General features: G+C 43.1%; 2 protein-coding genes across 2 annotated transcripts; both read right to left on the bottom strand.

Moving 5' to 3' along the window:
* Window positions 1-622: 622 nt before the first annotated feature.
* On the bottom strand, window positions 623-7,035 carry LOC127292071 (argininosuccinate lyase, chloroplastic-like). Its single transcript, XM_051321420.2, has 9 exons — window positions 6,891-7,035; window positions 6,173-6,455; window positions 5,901-6,041; window positions 5,203-5,460; window positions 4,939-5,043; window positions 2,229-2,320; window positions 1,411-1,693; window positions 1,159-1,323; window positions 623-973 (listed from the first exon to the last, which is right to left on the bottom strand). Exons 2-9 carry the CDS (start codon window positions 6,440-6,442, stop codon window positions 737-739), a joined length of 1,551 nt encoding a protein of 516 aa, XP_051177380.1. The 5' UTR covers window positions 6,443-6,455; window positions 6,891-7,035; the 3' UTR covers window positions 623-736.
* A 3,713-nt stretch (window positions 7,036-10,748) lies between these two features.
* Window positions 10,749-14,905, bottom strand: LOC139838891 (argininosuccinate lyase, chloroplastic-like). Its single transcript, XM_071828905.1, has 8 exons — window positions 14,753-14,905; window positions 14,251-14,427; window positions 13,674-13,934; window positions 13,399-13,509; window positions 13,092-13,174; window positions 12,392-12,674; window positions 12,117-12,281; window positions 10,749-11,009 (listed from the first exon to the last, which is right to left on the bottom strand). The coding sequence occupies exons 1-8, from the start codon at window positions 14,903-14,905 to the stop codon at window positions 10,749-10,751; spliced, it is 1,494 nt and encodes a 497-aa protein (XP_071685006.1).
* Window positions 14,906-24,700: the final 9,795 nt, after the last annotated feature.

Raw genomic sequence — 24,700 nt, 5'->3', positions numbered from 1 at the left:
TAAAATGCTACTACCTCCGATTTATATTTTTTCTTGACACTAGTATGGATGTACGTAGAACTAAAATATGTCTAGATACATCTATATTAATTGCAACTAATATGAATCTGATGGAGTATTTTAAAGTTTCGATTTTTTTTGTAAAAAATGCACAAATGTATATTCTATGCTGACACTTATTTGCGCACATTTTGTTATTGAAAAACGACCATGTGTGACCTACACATAAATGTGAAAATGGAATTCCCTATTTTCGTGAACAGTACACAACCAATCATCATAGTGTCATTTGTACATTTTTCCATTTTCGCGTAGGCCACATACAATCGTATTTTTCCGTGCAAACTTACACAACTTATTAACATAATATGTACATGAATTTTTTATTTCAATAAATATTTTTAAAGATTTTCAAATAACATATTTTTTCAATATTGAAGAAAGCGGATGCACGTGCACCTGGGTTCATTTCTGCTTGTGCTACCGCTTCTTTGTAAATCCACATATATATGATTCGCAGGCTCTAACAAATTTCGAATTATTTTCCACACAATGTTTAATGACTAATTTGTACTAGAAAGTAATAGATGCACAAATGCATAGTAGAAACTCTAGAGAAAAATTAGCACACAAACGCTTTACGGCTAATTAATTCAGAGGAATAGAATTTATGTGTTTGCTGTTCAAGAGGAGCAAAATGAAGACAGCACTCATTGCACCAAGTCCATGCTGGGCATCAAGAAGAAATTGTTTCCGGACTGATCCGAAGCTTGCAGCACCACTTAATCATTTCCTTGGACATATCCCGACAGCTAAAATCACGAAAGACACTACCCTTGTCCTGCAGTAGATCATGAACATGCTCACATGGGAAACCTATCCGCTGTAGTTCGTCCAAAGTGAGCTCCGAAGGCTGGAGCCTTTTCTCCAGGCATATGTGAACCAACACGTATGCGGTCTCCAAAGCAATTCCCTGTTTCATTGCAAATATTTGTATTCATCATTACTTTAAATTTAACTTTGATAAATGTTAGAACTAGAGCTTCTAAGACATTCAAATGATTTTGCACCAGATGAAATTCGCCTGCAGAGTACGATGAGCAAACAATGGAGCTTACTCAAAGGCATATACAACAGTAAAATTCAGTAGGAACTCACCTTACTAGTCAGGACATGTGCAAATTCTACAACATCACCATAGCCACTCGGTAGACGGGTTTGCATCTTTACAAGATCAAAGGACATCTTCTCTGCAAATTTGATGGATACACTGAGCATTTGTAGCACAGCTTCAACACTAGAAAAAATATAGGACTTGGCATCCTGTTTGAAGAAAAGCAAACATTGTTAGAACCAAATATATGTACCATGATGTATAGTGCTGCACTGTGACTAAGATCATTATTATACCTCGATTTCACAATCTTGCAGCAATCCGTGATCTCTTCTGTATGCAATGTTCAGACATTTTGACAAAGCAGAATGTCCACGACCCCTTTTCGGTCCATCTGGAAGGAGCTTTTCTAGGATTGTGCCGTGTGTTGCATCTTTGTGTGGTTTGAAAGAAAGCAGATCCTTCAACGGAACAAACTTCTCAAGAAATTGTGCTATATCGTTAGGAATGTCGTAACTTATTGTTCTTGCATAATAGGCGATGGTATAACGCTTAGTTGTTGTATCAATCTCTGGGTAGCTGCATAGTTTAGGGGCTAAAAATGAGGTAAATGAAATATCTAAATGCTCGGATACAGAATAACAAAATGCTACAAAACCAACGGCCATCATTAATACAGATACATAGTAAGAAGATGATGCACATATTGAAGTAGTGCACTTTTCTATACAATCTTTAGTACTAGCACAACCTAGTTAATTGCTCCCTCCAGAACAATTATCCGAAATAACTAGGCTTCATTTTCAAAACTTTGCAAATTAACATATTTCAAAATATTTCTAGATACTTGAGAATTACCTCATAGTATATATATTTTTGTTCGATTTTATTAATACACAGATAGTATCATGTTTTTATTTCACTGAACAAAATTTATTGACAGTCCATTACTACAATTATGGAAAGCAATTAATTATTGCAATTAGAACATGTACATGTATCGCATTCCTGACCATAGAGCATAAAGTCATATTAGAGAATCAAATTGTAATCTTTATAGAAAAGTGATGTAAAAAAGGTTAAGGGAGGAGAGAGGAGGAGATCAAAATGAAACCTGCAAATATCAGAGTTCCTATGTAAAATGAAGGCATCACATAAGTAAAGGCGTCCAAAAGTGTGGCGAAGACCTGATACATCCTTGTCCAGCTGTAGGTGTAGACAGAGGAAACATATATACTGAGAACATACTTCTTACAAGCAACTCATGGCAGCGATATACTTTATGCAATATGGTTTGGGCTCAAATACACTCTCTTGCCTCTTAGGAGTATAATTCCCACCCTATCGGCCCATTTCGTCAAAGTTTCTATGAAATGTTGGTACACAGTTTAGCTAGTAGATTATGTATAGTGACTTTGGGATGAGGACAATCAATTTTTTTTCGAGAGTAGGCGTACCTTATCTTTATAGAAACCAGAGGTTTGAGTATAAGAAAGCTACCACACGTGGCACAAATTCCACATCGGCTAGTCCGAAGACAGCCACCACCGACCCCACAAACACAACATGAAAGAGCCTAACCTAACCTAAGCAACTGAACCGCGTCTCGACTGACGCTAGACACCTCCGAAGAACAACAACTTCAGAAGACTCTCCTTGTCAACGCACCATCAAAGCAGAAGATGGCGGAACTCAGTCGGCCCCGAGAAGGCGTCGTCTTGGACTTGCTAGCTATGGCGTGCATAGCGCCCCTGCAGTCAACCTCGGAGAGCGGCGAACACCGGAGGAAACACACCAGGACCTCCAATGCCGTGTCTCCAAACGCGGAACTCCCAATAGAGGAACGACGTCGAGGACGCCAACATCGCGCTAATCCGATGGATCTAGGCTTTCACCTGGAGACAACAACCAAACCAAGCGAGAGCGCAGGAAACGTCGGCACTCCTTGGCGACGCCTCCAAGAAGGGGCACGACACCCGCGGGCGCCGTCGCCGCCGGCCCAACAAGTTAGGCTAGACTTTCATCCGAATCGCCGCTCGTCGCGCCTCCGGGGTTTGAGACCACACTGTCCAGGTAGTTTCACACCGCCGTCACCGCAGCTTCTCATCGTCGTGTCTGCAAAGCCATGGCCTCCACACGACTGCTCAAGCCAGCAGCACCACCCTCGACGGAGCACAGCAAACTCCCCACCACCTTCGGCGAGTGCCAGGACGTCTGCGCCGACACGCCCACTCCAGGCAACCGCCCACCGATCTCCGACCCTCAAATGCCCATATCTGGCCCAAGAAGGCCCAGATCGAGCCACCCGACCACCATCTCCCACGCTGGTGCCACCGGGAGGCCTTGCTGCTCGTCCCCAGCACAGGGAGGCCGATGTACCAGGGCACTCCACCCCAGGCATCCTCCATGCCGCCGTCCCCAAGACGGGATCTTGCACCACCGCCTCCAGGTCACACGGCCGCACCCCCACTCCCCTCCTTGCTTCGTGCTCGGCCGAGAACATCCGCTCCTCGTCGCGCACTGTCGTGCGTCGGCGACGCCCTCCGAAAACCCGCGCCACACCACCACCTCGACGACCGCTCCACACCACCACCTCGCTGCCCTAGTGACGCCCGCCTCCGCGCGAAGGTGTCCCGTCGGGGGTGCACCTCCTCCACCACCCACCGCCGGTGCCGGCGACGGCAGCGGCCGGGGGGGTCAGATGGGCGACGCCTTTTAGTTTTAGGGTTGGGGCCTCCGGAGCCGCTCGCGCGAGCGGCCCAGGAGGGAGGGGAGGGACCGAAGCCAAGATGGGTGATGATGGATGAGGACAATCACATTGTTTGAGAACTTAATACATCTCCAGGCAAGGCTTCCAGGGGTAGTTCATATCGACACATATAAAGCTCCAGCTAAATTATACTCCCTCCGTTCCTTTCTATAGTGCCTATAGATTTTTGGCATTTGTTTCAGAATATAAGGTTGTAGCTTGGCTTTTTTTTTTCAATTACCCCCTCCCCGTTTAGCTCCCACACAACATGTGTGAGAAAAAATCCATACAAAATTGGAAACAATTAATTGAGATTTCTAATACATGACCCAACGATTCTTTAAAATTGGGCAGCAATATTTTACTTTCCTTAATTAAACTTGGCTGCACATATATGGAGAATCAACAAGAGATATTTATGGGATTTGTTATGTTAAGTTAGGTAGATATGGATTTCTCAAATTTTACGTTGATCTCAAATCGTTCAGCTAGGGGGTCTTGTGTAAAAAATACTCTTGCGCTAATTTCCGTGCCAAAAAACTATAGGCACTATAGAATGAAACAGAGGGAGTAATACATTAGGTTCCTCTAAGGGGTTAAGTCTGTTGATTATAAATACCCCGAATTTTTGGGATAATTTGCTAGTATAACAATCTATATCAAAGCCAAGAGGTCTCAAGTTTAAGATCCTGCTCTCGTAGTATTACAAAGAAAAGAAAAAAGATTCTGCGGTAAGGACCAAAATAACCTAGACGCGAGGGAAGCGTTGAATATATATACATTGCGCCTAGTCTCTTTCCATCAGTTCGGACTTTTAGGATAATCGCCTAGTACATCAATCTTTCAAAGTCCAATTAATTAGTTTAGTTATGGATTATACTAATCATAATAAATTTTAGATACAGCGCTCTGCATGTCAAATAATTAAATTTGCAGAAAAATCAGTGTAATTTTTTCTCAAAAGTATGAGGTACATTCGATTAGCAAAATATCGGATTAGTATTTTGTAATGCTAGGTTAGCTTCTTGACAAAAGTCCGTGCGCTTTAAAAGTAACTACGAAGTAGAAAATTTACCGCTTTAAGAATAGGCAATACAAGACTCCCAATCAATGTGCGGTCCTCTCTATTACCAGGAAGGACCAAACCGTCATTTCTGAGTGCTAATAGAACCAGAGCGACCTGCAACGAAGAGTGGATGTCACATCAGTCATTTAATTCCAATTTTTTGAGGTAAAAAATTCCAAAATTAACATGAACACATATCTACAACATGGGTAAATTCGTATTTCAGCAAAGAAAATACAACATAAGGCAAGAAAAGTAATGCAGAAAAAGAACCTGAAGCCGTTTGATCTTTGTCATAATATGCTCAATGTGGTTCTTGCACCACATATCGAGGATCATGACGCAACTGTCATATATACTATCTACGGCAAGGTCCTTCGGTAGGTCTCCAAGCTTATCAGCAAGTGCTTGCACAATATTTGTATGTACATCCGCACCATCTACCCACTGAAACATTCCTAGCTCAATGTCATCTTCTATCCTTGCAAGAGAAAGGACGATTTCATCTCTCTGAGAGGCAGATATCATACCCTGCACAAGTGAAAATAATTCAGTGTGGGAAGATAAGGAGTGACGGACTACGTACATAACTGACCGATAATTAATTTCTACAAAATCAGCATATCTGTACGCCTGGTAAACGAGGAATAAGTAAGAACATTTTTTTTTTACCCAAACCGCAGGAGCCCTGCGGTTTCATTTATCGAAGGGAGAAACTTTACAAGCCAAAAGGCAGAATTTATCAGAGAGCCAGCAACCTGGACAACCTCTGAGAAAGACAAACAGAAAAGAAAAATGTTGCTCTCAGCTGAGCAGTAAGAACATTCAGAAAGCAATAAGATCCACTCAAACTCAAAGCAATGGGTCGGGCGGATAATAAGAGAATTTTAAAAGGAACAATTAGAAATCCTGGATGAGGCAGATCTGAAATTTGAGTGAACAATAAAAAATTCAAGTCATTATGAGAATACCTTTTTCACAATTGTGTCCGCACTGGCCCTGCAACCTAAAATTGCGTACTTGTAGAGTGTTTTGTCAAACACGATAGACTCCGCAAACCTAGGATCAACGTCCGTGTCCTTGCTCCAGATAAGATGCCGGTTCTGTCGGTCCTGATTGTTGCAATGGTTTAGTAATGCCCAAATATACATTGGCATATGACCAAATTAATGAAGAGCCACATAGATGCATCATGTATGGCCTTGCCAAGAAGATGTTTTACAGATAAGATATGAAAAAGAACCTTCTTCTTAAGAGTCTCTGGGGAGTCAGCACCAACAGCATCCCACAAGGTTTCAGGAAAGCCATCGTCGAGATCAGATAATGTCATCCCAAGCAGCTTGAACCATGGTTTAATATTATCATCTGATGAAACTCTCGACTTGTCTGTCAGCTGAGACATGGGTGCACCGACATTGCTCCGACGGCTGGTGCTAAAATGCACATGTTGTGGCTTCTTCTGTCCCCAAGGAACAGCGAGGCAAGGCTGCATCAATGGATAGCAGACCTTCATTGTGAACCTGAACCTGCATACCGTACATACAACTTCCGTCAACTATATATACCCACCCCTCATTGTATTTTAATAGGACTATTATATATCTTGTGAACCTTTTTGGCTTTTTGTTTATTTAAAATCGAAATTAATAGCTATCGAAGTAAGTAGATTGGTTGTATTCACTGATGGGTGAAGTCAGTACATTGGTCGTATTCACATATGGCTGAAGAAAGTACTCTGGTCGTAATCACGGATGGGTGTGCACAAATCTACAAGATTAGCCTGCAATCTAGCAATTGCATAATTTATACTTCAGGTTCATATGAGAAACAGCACCAAGCACCAGGAGATTTCGGAACCTGGCTACTAATCTCTAGTCTCTACTCGCTCAAGAAGTACACTATATACTAATCGCATCTAGAAAACCAAATTATAGGAGCAGTATAGATTGTAGCGTACGTACCGCTGGCGGAGGCAGGCGGCGGCCGAAGAAGGAGCCCTTCTCTCTCGTCCGGTCGGCGATAGGAAACCTAGTTAATTATAAGCCTCTGGCTCAGCCTGTTGACCTGTTCAAGAAAGGACTCTTTTACCTTTTTTAAAGGGGGTATAAAAGGACTCTTTTTTACTTGGGAGGCACTAGGATCGGACGTCCGATCGCTTGTACAGTATATCGATTGGAAAGCCTATATATGTGTCATGTTCTTATTACTTCGAGAGGTGGGCCCGCCTAAATTGAGCCTATAGTAGTTTAGTGTCCTGAAGTTCTGAGCTCTAGCGATCTCTTTATTTAGATCAGAGAAAAATAAAAAAAATCATATTAAAACGATTAAAAACATTGAAAAACATGCAAGAAGGCAAGGCTAAATTCTTTGAATTCTGGGATACATAATTTTGTTTATAATTTTGGCCTTCACTATACTTATAACCATAATTTTTTTAATAAAATTTTGTGCAGCGTAGAATATAAAGTAATACAACATTGAGATTTTTCATGTTTATAGTATACATCTTTGTGTACATCTAGAATTTGTTCTACAATCTATTTATAACTTGTAAATATGATTCCCGAATTTTAAAAAGAAACGGATCACTAGAGTCTGGAGCCATAAATTTAATCCATAGTTCCCAGAACTCGTTTTTTAGGATTTGGAGACAAGCCTAGGTGGCACTAGACAATGGTCTAGTGCAATATTACTGTTCCCATCCTGCCTCTCGCGGACTTGTGAAGACCGAGGACCGAGCTGCAACCTTTGAGTTGCGAGTGACAGTTATTTCATTTTTTTAATGTTGTCTGTACATGGTCTCCGCACGCATGTTTAGATAGGTTAGAACTTACAAGTTTGCTTTGGCTACAAAAAAAAAAGAGAACAACTGAACATACCCCCACATTTAACCGTGGGCAGAGCCACTTGGCTTGGCAATACCCTGAAGTTCATATATGAACCTCGTTATTATTATTTTTAAACTAGAGCTAACACACATGTGACCACATCTCAACGGCTGAAATTGCGGTGACATCTTTATCTGGCAAATCATTCCTTTATTTTTAAGAGACATCATTCTCAATTAAAGAAATAGAAAATTACAATTATGAGGCAAATCAGTATGGTCTTGCTCATGCAATGGTCGGCGACACACGAAGTGAGTGAACACGAATCTGCTTCTTGACCTTTCAAAACATGTCGCGGAAATGGTGTTGACACTTTACACTGGCCAGGAATTCAACGGTCGGAGCCAAAAGGCGTTGGCAAGAGTGATCTAATCGCCGTTCGTAGGAAGAATCGACAAAGGATGCTTGACCCAGAAGACCTAACCTTCTAGCTCTATCGGAGAGGCGAAGCTGGCCAAACCTCGCCGGTCGGATAATAAGCCAATGGAAAAAGACACTTAACACCACTAGCAAAATATGATGACAAAACAAGATCCGCACCTCTCTCAAGAGCGGCGAGCAGACGATCGCTGGCGCTCCTCCATGTCGCCAATGATACTGCCGTGTGACAAGGTTGATTAGGGTTCAGGAAAAATCATATTCGATCCTACTTCGCACAATGCATCGGAAGAACTAAATGTAACCCTAATTAATAGACCTAACCACAACTCTGCAACACGAATCCATGGTCCCCACCTCATCCCGTTGTCGGAGCAACAGTAGGAAGAGAAGTAGGGATCGACATAAGGGGGTTGGCGTTGTTTCTCGCAAGAAAGAGAAGCGGAGTCGCCATGGTATCTCCTACTCAAGGGTGGAGCTGCTTGGTGCTACCTAGATGCATAGGAATCAGGGTCGAAATACTTTTTTTTACTAGCAATTAGCTAGTGTAAGCAACAAATGCATCAGGTTCTACAAGTATTGGTGCATCAGGCCCCAAATTCAAGCTCGACGTTTAAGTTGTGCATCATTGTAATTTGTTTCTACCTCCGCCCCTGCTCCCACTTTGAGTTGTGCGTAAATCTCACTTTCTACACGCAACATCCACATGTCTAACTTGATCATATAAACGTTTTTGTTCATTAACCATTGATTTGGTGATGCATGCACGAAATGAATTGATTGGGCTGTTGTAGTGGTTTGTTTTTCTTGGTCCCGTGCTAGAGTCGATCGAAACATGCCTCTGCGCTCATGCAGCAGTCGTTGGGTGAGGTGCGACCGTGCGAGGCGTCCAAACGCGCAAAGCTAAAAGCAAAAGCCCGCGACCAAGTCCTTGGTATGCTGGTGCAAATCAGCAGATGACACGCTAGTATTACTCGATGTTAAGGGCATCTCCAACGCGTCCTTACAGATCGGACACACGCATTGTTCTATTCATGTCTGTTTGGGTGGCTGGGCACTCCATTTTTTTCCCAATGTAAAGTACAATTATTTTATACCAATTTTTCATTGATATATGCCCGAAACAAGTGAGATTACACATAAATTGTCCTAAACAGACGAGATTAACCTTAAAAAATTAAATAGTAAACACTAACAAACCCTAGCCTATGGTTTTAGTTGGCTGCCGGTGCCCTAGTCTTGCTCATCATCGATGTCGAGCTTGATGACGACTGGGGCGATGATAGGAAAAAAGTAGGAATAACATAAGATTAAATGTTATGCCTACTTGATTTTTATAGGAACATGAAGTGTTTGATTGTAGCAAAAGAATTTTTCAAGAGGTATGATCTACTGTTTTTTTCTATAGGATTTTCACTACAAGATTCTTATAGGATTACTTTCTGTATGTCAGGTCTTATAGGATATGTTCCTATAAATCAAACAATCTATATAGAATATTTGCCATAAGATCTAAATCCTACGTAATTTATATATGAATCCTATAAATCAAAGGGGCCCGGCCTTAGGTTTTCATGCACAAGGGTTTTCGACTGTAGCAAGTGAGTAGTACGTACAATAGTAATTTGTCGTGTGTACCTGTAATTCGAATTTTTTTCTAGTTATAGGTGGTCGACGCTCCGATTCTGCTGGAATTCTGATTCATCGCAAAAAAGACCCTAAGAGCTTGTTTTGGCACCCATTATTTCATTTCATTTGGTAGAAATAACATGATGATATCGTTTCGTTTGGCAAAACTAAAACTCCAAGCTCAAAAATCATGTTTGGCTACCGCATTGTTTTGTTTTGCTAGGCTGAAATTTTTATCACTGCCGTGACCTTGTAAACAAAATCTGACTACCAAAACATCAAAACAAAAATCAGTCAAGGCAAAATGGAATAGTCGCTCCTCATGTTGCTCTGTCTTCTGATGGACCGGTGTCTTACCTGCTGCAGCATGCCCTGCAAACGCAAGCTGCTGCTACCTTGTGCTGGCCAGTGCTAGCTGCTCCATGGGAACCCCCTGCTCAGTTCACTCCCGTATGGCCAACAATGCTAACAGAAAAAAGCAGAACGGCCACTCGTGGCTTTGCCCTAGGCGCTGTTCTGATGCTGCTGGAAGAAAGCTGTAGGACCTTGCAGCGGTGGCGCTGGACCTGGAGCATGCCGTGCCGCGCTAGATCAGGCGGATGCGTTCCAAGGAATTCTCAAATGAATTCTCTATCCGATTCTATATTTCTATGGCAGACAAATAAGCTGATCATAGGAATAGCAAATGAATTCTATAATTTCGGGCCTGAATAATGGGAGCCAAACGGGCTCTAATATGTGTGAATGTGTCGGCTCTTCTAACCACAACCGCTGTTGCATTCCTCCTCTTCTGCACACACATACTACAACACACGCTGGATCCGGCCATACTTCCATTTTTGTCTCACAACTTTTCGAATATAAATGCTAGTAATACGCACTCAGATATTGAGACTCTGTTCAACATATTTGATCGAAGCATGACTAAAAATAAATAGTGTTTCGTTCGAAAATAGTTTCCGGACCGATGCGAAGCTTGCAGCACCATTTGATCAGCTTCTTGCACGAATCAAGATCTTGACGGGTGAATTTGTAGAAGACCTTCTCCTTATCATGTAACAGGACATGAGCACGCTCGCAGGGGAAATCAATCCGTGCCAGTTCCTCTAAAGTGAGCTTCGAAGGCTGGCATCGTTTCTCCAGGCACAAGTGAACCACGGCGTATGCTGTTTCCAAAGCAATTCCCTGTTTCATTTGCAAAGATCGTTCCCACATTAGTTCTGTGGCTAATTACATTATCTAATTAATGGGTTGTTCTTGATTAAAAAAACTTATAAAGTGATAAACCATCGAATATTATAGCACTTCCAATCGTTAACCGAAAATAAGTGAAAAACATTCTTCGACTTCCTTATTCTCCTTGACAGACGGCACTTTCCAATACCCAAAAATATTAATATAAAATACTTACTTGTTTTCTATTTGTTCGTATAATTCTAAACATGCAATTGGACAGAGGATATGTTTACTTTTGGGCTCTATTATAATCATAAAACATCAGATGACACGATGCCGATGTGCCCAAAAGAAGTGCAAATGCACTCAACAAATGGAAAATGCACGATGCGAGACTCAAAGAGGTTATATACTCGTTCCTATCAATAATACTTGGCGGGGTTTTAGTTTAAATTTTGAACTAAAACCCCTCACCTTATTATGGATCAGAGGGAGTAATTAACATACTCAAAACTGTTAAGCTTCATGCACTAGCCACTTGAACCAAAAGTCCGAACTGATAGAAAGGGTTAGGCAATCTACTTGTACTCTTCACAACACCCCCACTCGCGTGTGACGGGAGAAGAGAGTTAACACGTGAAAGAAGAAGAGCACACCGAAACACAGCGGTGGCTAAAGAGGGGGGCAACAGCAATTTTTAGGCTTAATTGCGAAAACCAGGATTTGAGCTCGAGACCTGGGGCTCTGATACCATGTTAAGCTTCATGCACTAGCCACTTGAACCAAAAGTCCGAACTGATAGAAAGGTTTAGGCAATCTACTTGTACACTTCACAACAAAAACCTGGCGTAGAGAAAGGGCTTTACTATATGTACCCAAACCACGATCTTGTCTAGCGGGCGTACACTAAGCAAAGAGGACTTAGGTCACATAATCACATAAATCCAACAGCTGAAAAGAGAACATAGATCACGTAACCACGTAAATCCAACAACTGACTCAAAGTCATGTGACTAAGATATATAAAGCTGAATAAAGGAGTCATCGAAAGTAACCTATTAAATCCTAAATCATTTCTTAAACTCGTGTGACAATAAAATTGGATTAGGAGTTCACCTTGCTAGTGAGGAAATGTGCAAACCCCATAACATAATCGTAGCCTCTTGGATGTGGAATTTGGACCTTCTTCAAATCGATAGTCATATTTTCCACACATTGTATGTACATGTTGATCATTTCTAGCACAAATTTGACACTAGAAAACAAATGGTACTTTGCGTCCTGTTCCAAGAAAATGTGAAGTTGTTAGAAGCAGATGCTACAATGATCATGTACGATGTCGTCAGCAAAATACGGTATGATTGTGACCTGTGAAGATAGAATGATTTCACCTGGATTTCACCATCTCGAGTTAACTCACCGACTCCAATGTTTAGACACTTTGACAAAGCCAAGTGTCTGTGTTCCCGTTCCCTCATATGTTCATCATTACTGAATTTTTGGAGCATTTCCCAATCCATTGCTGCTTCACCCTGTGGTCTCACCGACATCAAATGGCTCAATGAAATAACCTTCTTAAGTATTTGTATTAGATGGTCAGGGATGCAATAATTGATTGATCTTGCCAAATCAGCGATGGTAGAACGTTTCGAAAGAGAGATTTCCTCTGGAAATCTGCATAGATTCAAAGGGAGTCAAGTAATCCACGATCAAGTATCTACAATATTGCAGACTAAAATATAAGAATAATTCAACAAAGGAGAACATAACAGAACCAGTATTTGTCTTCTCTGCAAATTTGGAACAAAATGACAAGATTGATGCCTCTCATTTCTTTGAACATATTAGGTGGTGTCGAGTTGTTTTTTTGTCAAATCGAAACATTTACATATTAAGGCTACAATAGTTACAGATAAAGAAAAGTATAATCAAATCGAAATTAATAATATTTCATGACTACGAAAAAGTGATTAGTGTATTCAAAGTAACATAATATTTGATACATCAAATGGATGTATACGTCTACATTCATATTAGAGAAATAGTTTCTCAAAATGATTAAACAAAATCAAAATAAAATTTAGGAGATACCTGTTCCGGAGACAAATGACACCATCACTTGATGAATAAATGATCCCAAGGAAGGCACGAAGATCGGATGCATCATGCTCTAGCTGTATACATGAAAATAGAGAGAGTTAAATATAGCCCTTTTCGTTTAGTGAAACTTATCATCTTCGACGCCCAAGGATTCATCTGCTTATCTTGGAGGAAAATGTTTTTGTTTCTTTACTCATATGGGGCTTTCAAGTTTTAACTTTGTAACGACAAGGCACATTTGCTTAGCAAATGGCCCCTATGTTGAAAATGCTATCTACCGGAAGATAAAAGTATTTACCGTTTTAAGACTTGGCAAAACAAGACTCTCTAGGAACGTGTTGTTCCGAACTTGTCTACGACCACAATGGACCAAACAATCAATTCTTAGTGCGAAGAGAACAAGAGCAACCTGCAACCAACCAGTTTGTAAGATCATCGTTAAACAATTAAAATAACCATAAGTAAGCTCAATCAACAACAAATTAAGATAAAACGGTGTGTTAGGACAGGTTAAAATTGTAAGCACGAAATGTTGGGACCAAAAATAGTTGATGAAAAGAGAAAAGGAAGAACCTGAAGTTGCTTCATGTGTGTGCTAATTTGATCAATATAGCTCTTACACCACATTTCCAGGATCAAGAGGCAACTGTCATGTTTATTAGTTATGACAAGATCCTTTGGTATGCCTCCAACAAACTTATCAGCAAGTGCTTCCACAATATTTGAATATATATCCACACCATCTTTCCACTCATACTTCCCTAACTCAATGTCATTTTCTATACTTTCAAGACAATGGATAATTTTGTCTCTTTCACAAGCCGATATGGCACCCTACACAAATGAAAAGTTTCCCGTAAGAAAGAAAGAGTGTACGTACGGAAGGATAAGGAAGACTGGCCAATTCAACATACACATTGGCATATGGGGAAGGACCGTAGTAACACGGCACAAATTTAAACAATTCACCTAGTTAATTAAAAGTTTCAACGCAATAAATTCAAATGAAAAACTCGTTCCAAACCTTGGAACTTAAAAGGGTTGGAACGGACTCTAGGTGAATTATTTGAACAGAAACAAACATAAATCACGAACATGCCACACCTGAAAAGTCAGAAACATGAAGCATAAAATTGACGGTGAGAAATACCCCGTTCATGATTTTATCCACGTTGGTCTTGGAGCCCAAAATCGCATACTTGTAAAGGTTCTTGTCAAAGGCAATGGACTCTGCAAAGGCAGTGTCGAAGTCTGCGTCAGTGCTCCATCTGTTCTGACTTGGCTCCCGGTCCTTGCAAAATTGGTATACATATATTAGTGTGTACCCCTTTAATTCAGTAATATAAGATGTTGACAATCAATTATAGGACGGAGCGATCAAGCAATAAACAAGGATCAAGCATAACTTTCTGGTAGGATGAAAGAATCAAATCTCATGTTGTTCCGGTCGAGTAAGGTTGAGTATCCCCTATTTAGTAAGTATGCGAGAGTCAAATCATGATTCAAATCACTAGGTTTAGTGGCCCCTATCATTAAGGGCATGACGAAGCTATCGAAATGAAACGTTGATGCAGTTATTCTTAAGATAAAGATGGGTATCCATGCATGCATTTGTTAACACGCGAACAATATCGAAAATAGGTATACCCTACCTTGTTTCTGAGAGTCTCGAGGGAGTCCCCGAAAACGTCCCACATGGTTTCGGGGAACTCCTTGTAGACATCGGCCGCAGACATCCCGAAAAGGCTGTACCATGGTTTAACGGTGTCCCTGAACTTGTCATGGTCTGCAGTTACTGTCCTCATCTGGGCCTTGGGTGCAGCGAGACGATGTCTCTGATCATGGCGGCTGGTGTCAAAGACAGCAATCTGTGGTTTTTTCTGACCCCATGGGACAGACAGGCTCGGTCGCAACATCTGATGCTGTGATGCGTTCATCATGGACCTGCAGTATGCCAACTCGTGAGATTGATTAGGACTAGACTAGACTAGACTGGATGTATCTTGAAAGTAAATCTCCACTAAAAATAATGTTCTATACTCGCCGGAAGTGCCATCCGGTAAATCTCATACACCCGTCGCAAGGGAAAAGTAAAGCAGGAAGAAGCTACATACGTACTCGGTGCTCCTGTCGATCGACAGGAACAATTTGATAGCCGGACTGAGGTGGGGAAGACAGCGGGAACGTGATGTCCTGACGAGGAAGAAAGGGAACACGGCGATGGCCGATGGCGGCGACGAGCGTGGAGAGGCTTCCACGGTGACCTGCTATGGTACGGCACGACGACAGCTGCAGGGTTCTATACACACAAAATAGCGTGGAATCTTGCAATTATATAGGTTTCCATTTTATCTCACACAAAAAAAATAGCATTGAACGGGAGAGGATATTATGGGCCACGTAGCCTGCGCCGAAAAGTTCGTAAAAAGCTAATCGGGCTGCTGCGCGGCGGAAGGGCACGTGAGGAAGCTGGGCCACGAGCGGATGCGCGGCTATCGCAACTGGGCTCGTACGTGAAGCAGGCCAGGCGCGGCTGCAATGGGTACCCATTACTCGCATATCTAAAAATCCAATAAAAGTATGGATATGAGACAAAATATTACCCACTAGTTTGTAAGAAATATATTATACCCATCAGGTAGAGCGAGTATGGGTATAGGATCGTAGAACTCATACCAATATATCTATTTACACATCTAAATTTAACAAGTGAGCCGATGTAATAATCTAAAGTACTTAATTTTACTCCTAATCATGCATTCATGTTACTAGGGTTGAACCTCACACTTCTTGGTCTCACAATCGTTGGTAGGTTAGTGATGATTAGAGCCCTGTTTATGATCGCTTCACCTCATGTCATATTTTTTGATTAATTTAATGTATTTTAAGCACTGGTATTTTTACTCGCGGGTACCCATTTACCCTGCCGGATGACGGGTATGGGAAAAATTTGTACTCGTTGGCGGGTATGGGTATGAGTGACGGATAAGATTGAAGATGACGGGTACGAGTATGGGATGGCTCTACCCATACCATACCCTACGGGTGCCATCCTGAGCACCAGATCCAAACCACGGTGATTTTGTTGACGTGAGATTTTTCGTGTTGGTATAATAATAAAAATAGAAACAGCCAGAAGAGAATTGTTGCAGATGCATGGGTGGCAAACCGTATCGAGCTAGGACAAAGCAACGTTTGGTAGTGTGCGACTTCAAATTCGCACGCTGCATAACGAGCTCGATATGAAGGCTCTACTCTCATGGCTCTTCACGGAGAGTAGACCCTTCCTACAAGAAGCTAATTTTTTTTCGAGAATTCCACCGATCTATTAATAATCATCAACATTAGTACAAAGATGTCTAAAAGTAATAAAAACTACAAATAGATCATTTGACCACCTAGCAACGACTACAAACACTAGCGCGAGCCGAAGTCGAGTCGCCATCCTCGCCCCAAGCCCACCAGAGCAGCAACCATCACCAATGATGACAACCGTGGATCAGAAGAGACCTGAAACCACGATCGAACACGAAAGACGGTCGGATCAGAGGAGATTCGTCGCACACACAACTACACGCGTTCTCCGTCGGTGCTAGATGCACCACCGGAGCGAGGATAGGAAGGGGAGGACCTTAGTCTGACTTCAGGAAGTAGCCACCGCCTCACCATCCCGAAGAAGACACTGAAAACAAACTAAACACAAAACTGAAACCTTGCTGCCGGCGAGAGACCGTAGTCCACCACACCTCCAAGGCCCCAAGGCCACCGGAGGCGGAGCGGACCGGCAATGTCGCCGGCGAGAGGGATGAAACCCTAGATGAGTCTTAGAGCCGCCGCCTTGCTATTTTTCTCTTTCCCCGCACCGATACAATGAAGCGAACTCCTATGAGAAGCTAAAATTAGTGGAGAGGTTTACGGAGGTTTTACATCGGGAAGAAATCATGTGGCGTCAATGTTCTCATGTTCAATGGCTTTCAGAGGGGGACGAAAATACTTGTTTTTTCAAGCCAACTTAAAAAGAATAAGCGAGGAACGACTTTACTTAGAGAGGATGGGACTACTATTCATGATGAGAGTGAGATGTGCATCATTGCGAGTAGTTTTTATCGGCACATGTACACGGTAGGAGGAGTCTCGTGTATGGATGAGGTGATGAGGTGTGTGCCTACAAGGGTCGAATCAGCAATGAACCGTGAGTTAGGCGCTCCTTTTGATGCAGCAGAAGTCAAGTGGGCGTTGTTCGAGATGTACCCCACTAACTCACTAGGCCTAGATGGATGAGGTGATGAGGTGTGTGCGTGGGGGGGAGGGGAGTGACGGCAATGGTACTACGGATACTTAGAGAGCAGGACAACCCAGGCTCCATCAACAAAACATTCATCGTCCTTATCCCCAAGGTGGCGAGCCCAATAGAGCTTGGCCAGTTCCTCACTATCATCTTATGTAGTGTAACCTATAAAATTGCATCCAAGGTGCGGGCGAATAGATTGAAGGTGATTCTTCCCGAGATTATCTCGGAGGACCAATCATCGTTTGTACCTGGGAGGTTAATCACGGATAATATTATCACATACTATCACGGATAATACTTGTAGAACCTAATACATTGGTTGCTTACATTAGCTAATTGCTAGTAAAAAAAGTATTTCGCCCCTGATGCCTATGATCTGGGTAGCACCAAGTAGCTCCGCCCTTGAGTAAGGTAACATGGCGAGTCCCCTTCTCTCTCTTGCGAGAAACAACGCCAACCCCCTTAAATCGATCCCTACTTCTTCCTACTGCTGCTCCAGCAACGGGATGAAGTGGAGACCATGGATTCGTGTTGCAGTGTTGTGGTTAGGTCTATTAGGGTTACATTTAGTTCTTCCGATGCATTGCGTGAAGTAGGATCAAATATGATTTTCCCAAACCCTAATCAACCTCATCACACAACAATCTCATTGGAGACATGGAGGAGCGCCAGTGATCATCTGCTCGCCGCTCTTGAGAGAGGTGCAGATCTTGTTTTGCCATCATATTTTGTTGTGTCTTTGTCTATTGGCTTATTCTCTGACTGGCGAGGTTTGGTGAGCTTCACCATTGCGATAGAGCTAGAAGGGTTAGGTCTTCTAGGTCAAACATCATTTGTCGATTCTTCCTAGGAACGGCGATTAGATCACTCTCTTGCCAACGCCTTTTTGGCTCTGACCGTTGAATTCTTGGCCAGTGTCAAGTGTCAACACCATTTCCATGACATGTTTCGAAAGGTCAAGAAGCAAATCCGTGTTCACTCACTTTGCGCGTCGTCGACCATTGTACAAGGAAGACCATACCGATTTGCCTCATAATTGTAATTTTTTATTTCTTTAATTAAGAACAATGTCTCTTAAAAATAAAGGAATGATTCGCCCGATAAAGATGTCACCGCAATTTTAACTTGGCGAGTTAAATGGGTACTCGTTTGCTCGATTCGTTTGAGCTCGGCTCGTTTTGTTAATGAGCCGAGCTGAGCAGCAGTTTTTGCACGTTAAGATTAACGAGATAAACAATCGAGCCGACTATGTTCGTGAGCTACTCGTTAAGACCGGTAATAAGCTAGGCTTCACAATTTTGACCACGAGTCGTTTTAGTTATCTCAATTTTTTAAAAGGAATGGGCCAAGCAAAATAGTATTGTTTAACCGTTCTTGAAACTCCTTCGGTAGGATCCAAAAACCTATGCGTCCGCTCTTCCTTACGAGGAAATGCACCATGTTTGCTTTGCATTGCCTATCCTAATGCTAAGTAAATAGCCTAGAGGTTGATTAGTTGCATGTGCACGTATATTTTACCGTATTGGTATGAATACTGATGAGGTATATATGTATGCTTAGCTACGTGCATATGTCCACTCCTTAACGGTCCTTAACGAGCTGCTCGTGAGAGCGCTCGCAAGAACATAACGAGTCGAGTCAAACAATGATTTCAACTCGTTATTCTTAATAAGCTTAATGATTCGAGCCTTAACGATCACGAGCTTAACGAGCCAAATCTTAACGATCCGAGCAGCTCGTTAGTCCACCTCAGTCACATGTGTGCTAGCTCTAGTTTAAAAAAATAACGAAGTTCATATATCAACTTTAGGGTATTGCCAAGCCAAGTGGCTCTGACGTGGAAAAATTGTGGGGTATGTTTAGTTGTTCTCTTGTTTTTTTGAAGCCAAAGCAAACTTGTAAGTTCTAACATATCTAAACATGCGTGTGGAGACCATGTAGAAACATGAGGAAAAAAATGGAATAACTATCACTCGCAACTCGAGGTTGCAGTTCGATCCTCGGTCTTCACAAGTCCGAGAGACAGGAAGGGAACAGTAATACGTAGTATTGCACTAGATCATTGTCTAGTGCCACCTAGGCTTGTCCCCAAATCCTAAAAACGAGTTCTGGAAACTATTGAGTAGAGATTTAATTGTGGCTCCGAACTCTAGTGATCCGGTTTTTTTATTCGGAAATCATATTTACAGGTTATAAAAAGATTGTCGAACAAATTCTAGATGTACACAAAGATGTATCCCATAAACATGAAAATTATCAATGTTGTATTACTTTATATTCTACGCTGCACAATATTTTATTCAAATAATTATGGTTATAAGTATAGTGAAGTCACAAACTTATAAAAAAGTATTATGTATCCCAGAATTCAAATAATTTAGCCTTGCGATCTTGCATGTTTTTCAACGTTTTTTTATCTTTTTAATATGAATTTTTTTCCCCCTGATCTAAAAAAGAGATCGCTAGAGTTCAAAACTTTAGGACTCTAAACTACTATAGGCTCAAATTAGGCCGGACCACCTCTCGAAGTAATAAGAATATATAGGCCTTCCAAATGGATATACTGTACAAGCGAACGGACGTCCAATCCTAGTGCCTCACAAGTAAAAAAAAAAGAGTCCATTTATCCCCTTTAAAAAAAGGCTAAAAGAGTCCTTTCTTGAACAGGGCAACAGTCCACACACACACATGATTCACCATTCCAAGTACCGGCTTAACCGAAGCTTGAAAGATTGCTCTAGTATTACCCAAGCAAGGAAACCGGATACACATCCAAGATTTATCCGTCGAGGTACACGGTGTGCCAGTGACCTAGATGAACACTAAGTTATATTTAGTTACCGTATGTTTTGTATTCGAAAGGTGGGTGACCGTATCGATTTTTGGTGTCAAGTTTAACTAAGTACCATGAATGCATTTTACTCTTTCACAATTACTTGCACTCTTACGTTTTCCCCACAAGATTTCTATCCATTCCGGTGGTGAATGGAACAACACCAGATGACATCTACCCAAGATATGAGCATTCAAGATGTAGAAAATAGGAAAAGCGATCCCGGCAGGGAATAGAAAGCTGTGCACAAGGTTATCAGCTTCCACGCTGAACCATCTTGTAGAGACGTCAAGTAGAATAACCAGAACACAGCCCCATCAGGACCTAGAGGAGAGAAATGAAACCCGAAACAGCAAAGATCATATTAACTAGCAGCATGCCAAAGAACTAGCTCCAGTTCGGACATAAAAACAGAGAAAATCAGAGTTTTGGTAAGGGCAGAAAACATCTCCATGAACAAGGTATCTCTATACAGGATGCGCATGGTGATCATAGCCACACCACACCAGAAAGAACAAGCTAGATCATGAGAAAGTTAACAATGGAAAACTAGTAATTCTGATAATCAGCATCAACACATAAGTTAGGAAATGAGCATGCTGCAGGGACAAAAAGAAAAACAGAACTAGCACCTCAAAGAGAACATCATATATAGGTGAATATGATATCTTTTGCCAGCTTGAAATAAAAGTTTCCAAGGTCCACCGATAAGTTGCGCGTTACAAGACAAACTAGCTAGTGACTTAAACAGGGTTCAATCTCGCAGAAATAACTACTACTAGATAGACTTGCATATACTGATACTACTCCCTACTCCAATCTAACCATAGCTGGTGAAATCCCACTCCACAACGATGAAGCGTTCCATGGCAGCATTCGCCAACATCATGGAATACAGGAGCAACTCCATCAGGGTGCCGGCCAGCTTCTCCTTGCACGGGAGGCGATTCCGATCACCGGACCACATCTCCGGCCGGGATGCTCCTGGCTTGTGAATCTTGGCTCTGCCGGCACAAGAGACCATCCGCAGGTGCAGAGCGATGAGCTTGTGGACGATGGGCCGGCCTTCGGTGCTGTCCAGGAGCTTGACCTGCCGGATCTGCTGCCCAATTGCATCGCACGATGCCATCAGGCTGGCAAGGACTGGCTGGTCGTCAAATCCCTTGGCCTGTCTGAGAAGCGACGCGGTCTCCTTGTGGAACGTCAGTGTTAGGAAATATGCTTGTTGTATTACCAGGAGGCCAAAGGTCACAATATATAGTACATGTACAGGTGCACATATGCAGAAAGCCCCCTAACATATGAGGAAACTATAATAGACAGATATATACATCTAACACCCCCCTCAAACTCATGGTGGATCCACAACACTGAGTTTGGAGAGTAAGAAATCATGCTGCGCTCGAGTCTGTGCCTTCGTAAAGAAATCCGCCAACTGCAAATCTGAAGGCACATAATGAACCGCAACAACATCATCCTGTACCTGAGCACGTGTGTAAAAAGCATCAACACCAATATGCTTGGTCAGCTCATGCTTGACCGGATCACGTGCAATACTGATAGCACCTGTACTGTCAGACAAAAGTGGAGTGGGTGTCGTAACAGAGACCCCAAAATCTGCAAGCAACCACCGTAACCAAGTCACCTCAGCAATCAACAAAGCCATAGCCCGCAACTCAGCCTCAACACTCGAACGGGAAACTGCGACCTGTTTCTTCGTCTTCCAAGCAACAAGCGAACCACCAAGAAACACACAGTAAGCAGAAAGTGAACGACGATCCATAGGATCACTCACCCAAGTAGCATCCGAATAGCACTGGAGCTGGAGAGAGCTGGAACGGGAAAAGAAAAGGCGACGAGTGATCGTGCCACGAAGGTAACGAAGAACACGGAGGAGATGACTATAGTGAACAGTGGTAGGAGCTGAGACAAACTGACTCAGAATATGAACAGGATAAGAAATATCAGGACGAGTGACAGCAAGATAAACAAGACTCCCAACAAGATGGCGATAACGGGTGGGATCAGGAAGAGGATCACCATCAGTAGGACGAAGCTTAACATTAAGCTCCACAGGAGTATCAACCGTGCGCTCATCCCCAAGAGCAGCACGAGCAAGAAGATCCTGAATGTACTTTTCCTGAGAGATAGAAAAGCCATCAGAAGTGGATGAAACCTCAATGCCAAGAAAATAACGAAGAGGACCAAGATCAGTCATAAGAAACTGATCGCGAAGACGAGCCTTGACGAAGGCAATATACTCAGGATCATCACCAGTAATGATCATATCATCAACATAGAGAAGAAGAAGAGTACGTCCACGAGGAGAAGTGTGAACGAAAAGTGCTGGATCATGAAGACTAGGAGAGAAACCAGCAGCAGTCACCACAGAGGCGAAGCGCTCAAACCAGGCACGAGGGGCCTATTTGAGACCATAGAGAGAACGTCGAAGACGACAAACCATCCCATCGGGAACAGAATACCTAGGCGGAGGCTGCAAGTAAACCTCCTCACTCAACTCGCCATTAAGAAAAGCATTCTGAACATCAAGCTGGGAGACAGACCAGCGGCGAACAGAAGCAATAGCAAGAAGGGTACGCACAGTAGTCATATGAGCCACAGGGGCAAAAGTCTCATCATAGTCACGGCCGTGCTCCTGCTGAAAACCACGAGCCACAAGACGCGCTTTATAGCGCTCAAGAGATCCATCAGAGCGAGTCTTAATTTTATAGACCCACTTACACGTGATGGGACGAACACCAGAAGGGGGAGAAACAAGATCCCAAGTGCCAGTGCGCTCAAGCGCAGCGATCTCCTCAGCCATGGCAAGCTGCCATTCAGGATGACGCTCGGCATCCCGATAAGAAGTCGGCTCGGAAACGACCAAGAGACCATACTGACTAGGAGAGTAACGAGCTGGAGCACCACGCTGACGAACAGGCCGTGAAGGGGGAAGCTCATCTGCAGAAGACAAGTCATCAGAAGAAGAGGAAGAATGGACAACATCAGAAGGAGCCGAAGCCGGAGAACGAGGAGTACTAGGTGGACTAGACGAACGAGAGGATGGCGCCGAAGGGGGCGCATCAGAAGTAGGAGGGAGGGGAGGAGGGACAACAGGGGGTGCATCCGGAAAAAGAAGAAAAGAGATATCATCCACCGGGTAAGTACCCGAGGTGGGGCGAGGATAGAAGGGACGCGTCTCATCAAACGTGACGTCACGAGAGATGCGCATCCGACGACCAACGGGGTCCCAACAGCGATAGCCCTTATGCTCATCACTGTATCCGAGAAAAACATACTCAACAGACTGAGCGGTCAGTTTGGTGCGTTCGCGAGGAGGCAGAAGGACATAGCAGACGCAACCAAATGAACGGAGAGTCGAGTAGTCTGGAGAAACACCAGAAAGACGCTCGAGAGGAATGCCACCCTGTAGAGCAGCGGAAGGCTGAATGTTAATGAGGTGGGCCGACGTAGCAACAGCCTCAGCCCAGAAATGTGGCGGAAGAGAAGAAGCAATCATCATAGCACGGGTGGTCTCAAGAAGATGACGATGCTTACGCTCGGCGACGCCATTTTGAGCATGCGCGCCGGGACAAAAAAACTGAGCGAGGGTGCCCTCCTCAGCAAGGACACCACGAAGGTGCTGGGAGATATACTCACCAGCAGAATCAGCACGGAACACGCGAATGGGTGAGGAATACTGAGTGCGGACCATGGCCGTAAAACGCTGATAAATAGAGAGCACCTCACTGCGAGAGTGCATGAAAAACACCCAGGTGTACCGGGAAAAATCATCAATGAATAAGATATAGTATCGATGGCCCCCTTTCGAAGCGAAGGGAGCCGGACCCCAAACATCTGAATGGACTAAATCGAACGGTCGCTGAGAGACAGACACACTAGTAGGATAAGGAAGCTGAATCTGTTTGCCTAACCTACAGCCCTGACAGTGTAATGACCCATCTCCAGAGACAGACCCCAGAAGGCCACGATGAACCAAAGACGACAGGCGAGAGTCACAAAGGTGACCAAGACGATGATGCCACTGCTGAAAAGAGCCGGTGACAGAGGCAACAACCGGAGGATAACTGGCAGATGGAGTGGTAGCGGAAGGAACACGAAGCCAGTCGTCCGAACTGATGGAAAGGGGTAGGCAATCTACTTGTACACTTCACAACAACCCCACTCGCGTGTGACGGGAGAAGAGAGTCAACACGTGAAAGAAGAAGAGCACACCGAAACACAGCGGTGGCTAAAGAGGGGGGCAACAGCAATTTTTAGGCTTAATTGCGAAAACCAGGATTTGAACTCGAGACCTGGGGCTCTGATACCATGTTAGGAAATATGCTTGTTGTATTACCAGGGGGCCAAAGGCCACAATATATAGTACATGTACAGGTGCACATATGCAGAAAGCCCCCTAACATATGGGGAAACTACAATAGACAGATATATACATCTAACAGTCAGAACCAG

This window comes from Lolium perenne, chromosome 4 (genome assembly GCF_019359855.2).
Source record: "Lolium perenne isolate Kyuss_39 chromosome 4, Kyuss_2.0, whole genome shotgun sequence".
In the NCBI taxonomy this organism is placed as follows: Eukaryota; Viridiplantae; Streptophyta; class Magnoliopsida; order Poales; family Poaceae; genus Lolium; species Lolium perenne.
Note: the sequence above shows the minus strand (reverse complement) of the source record. Positions and strands in the feature narration are given on the sequence as shown.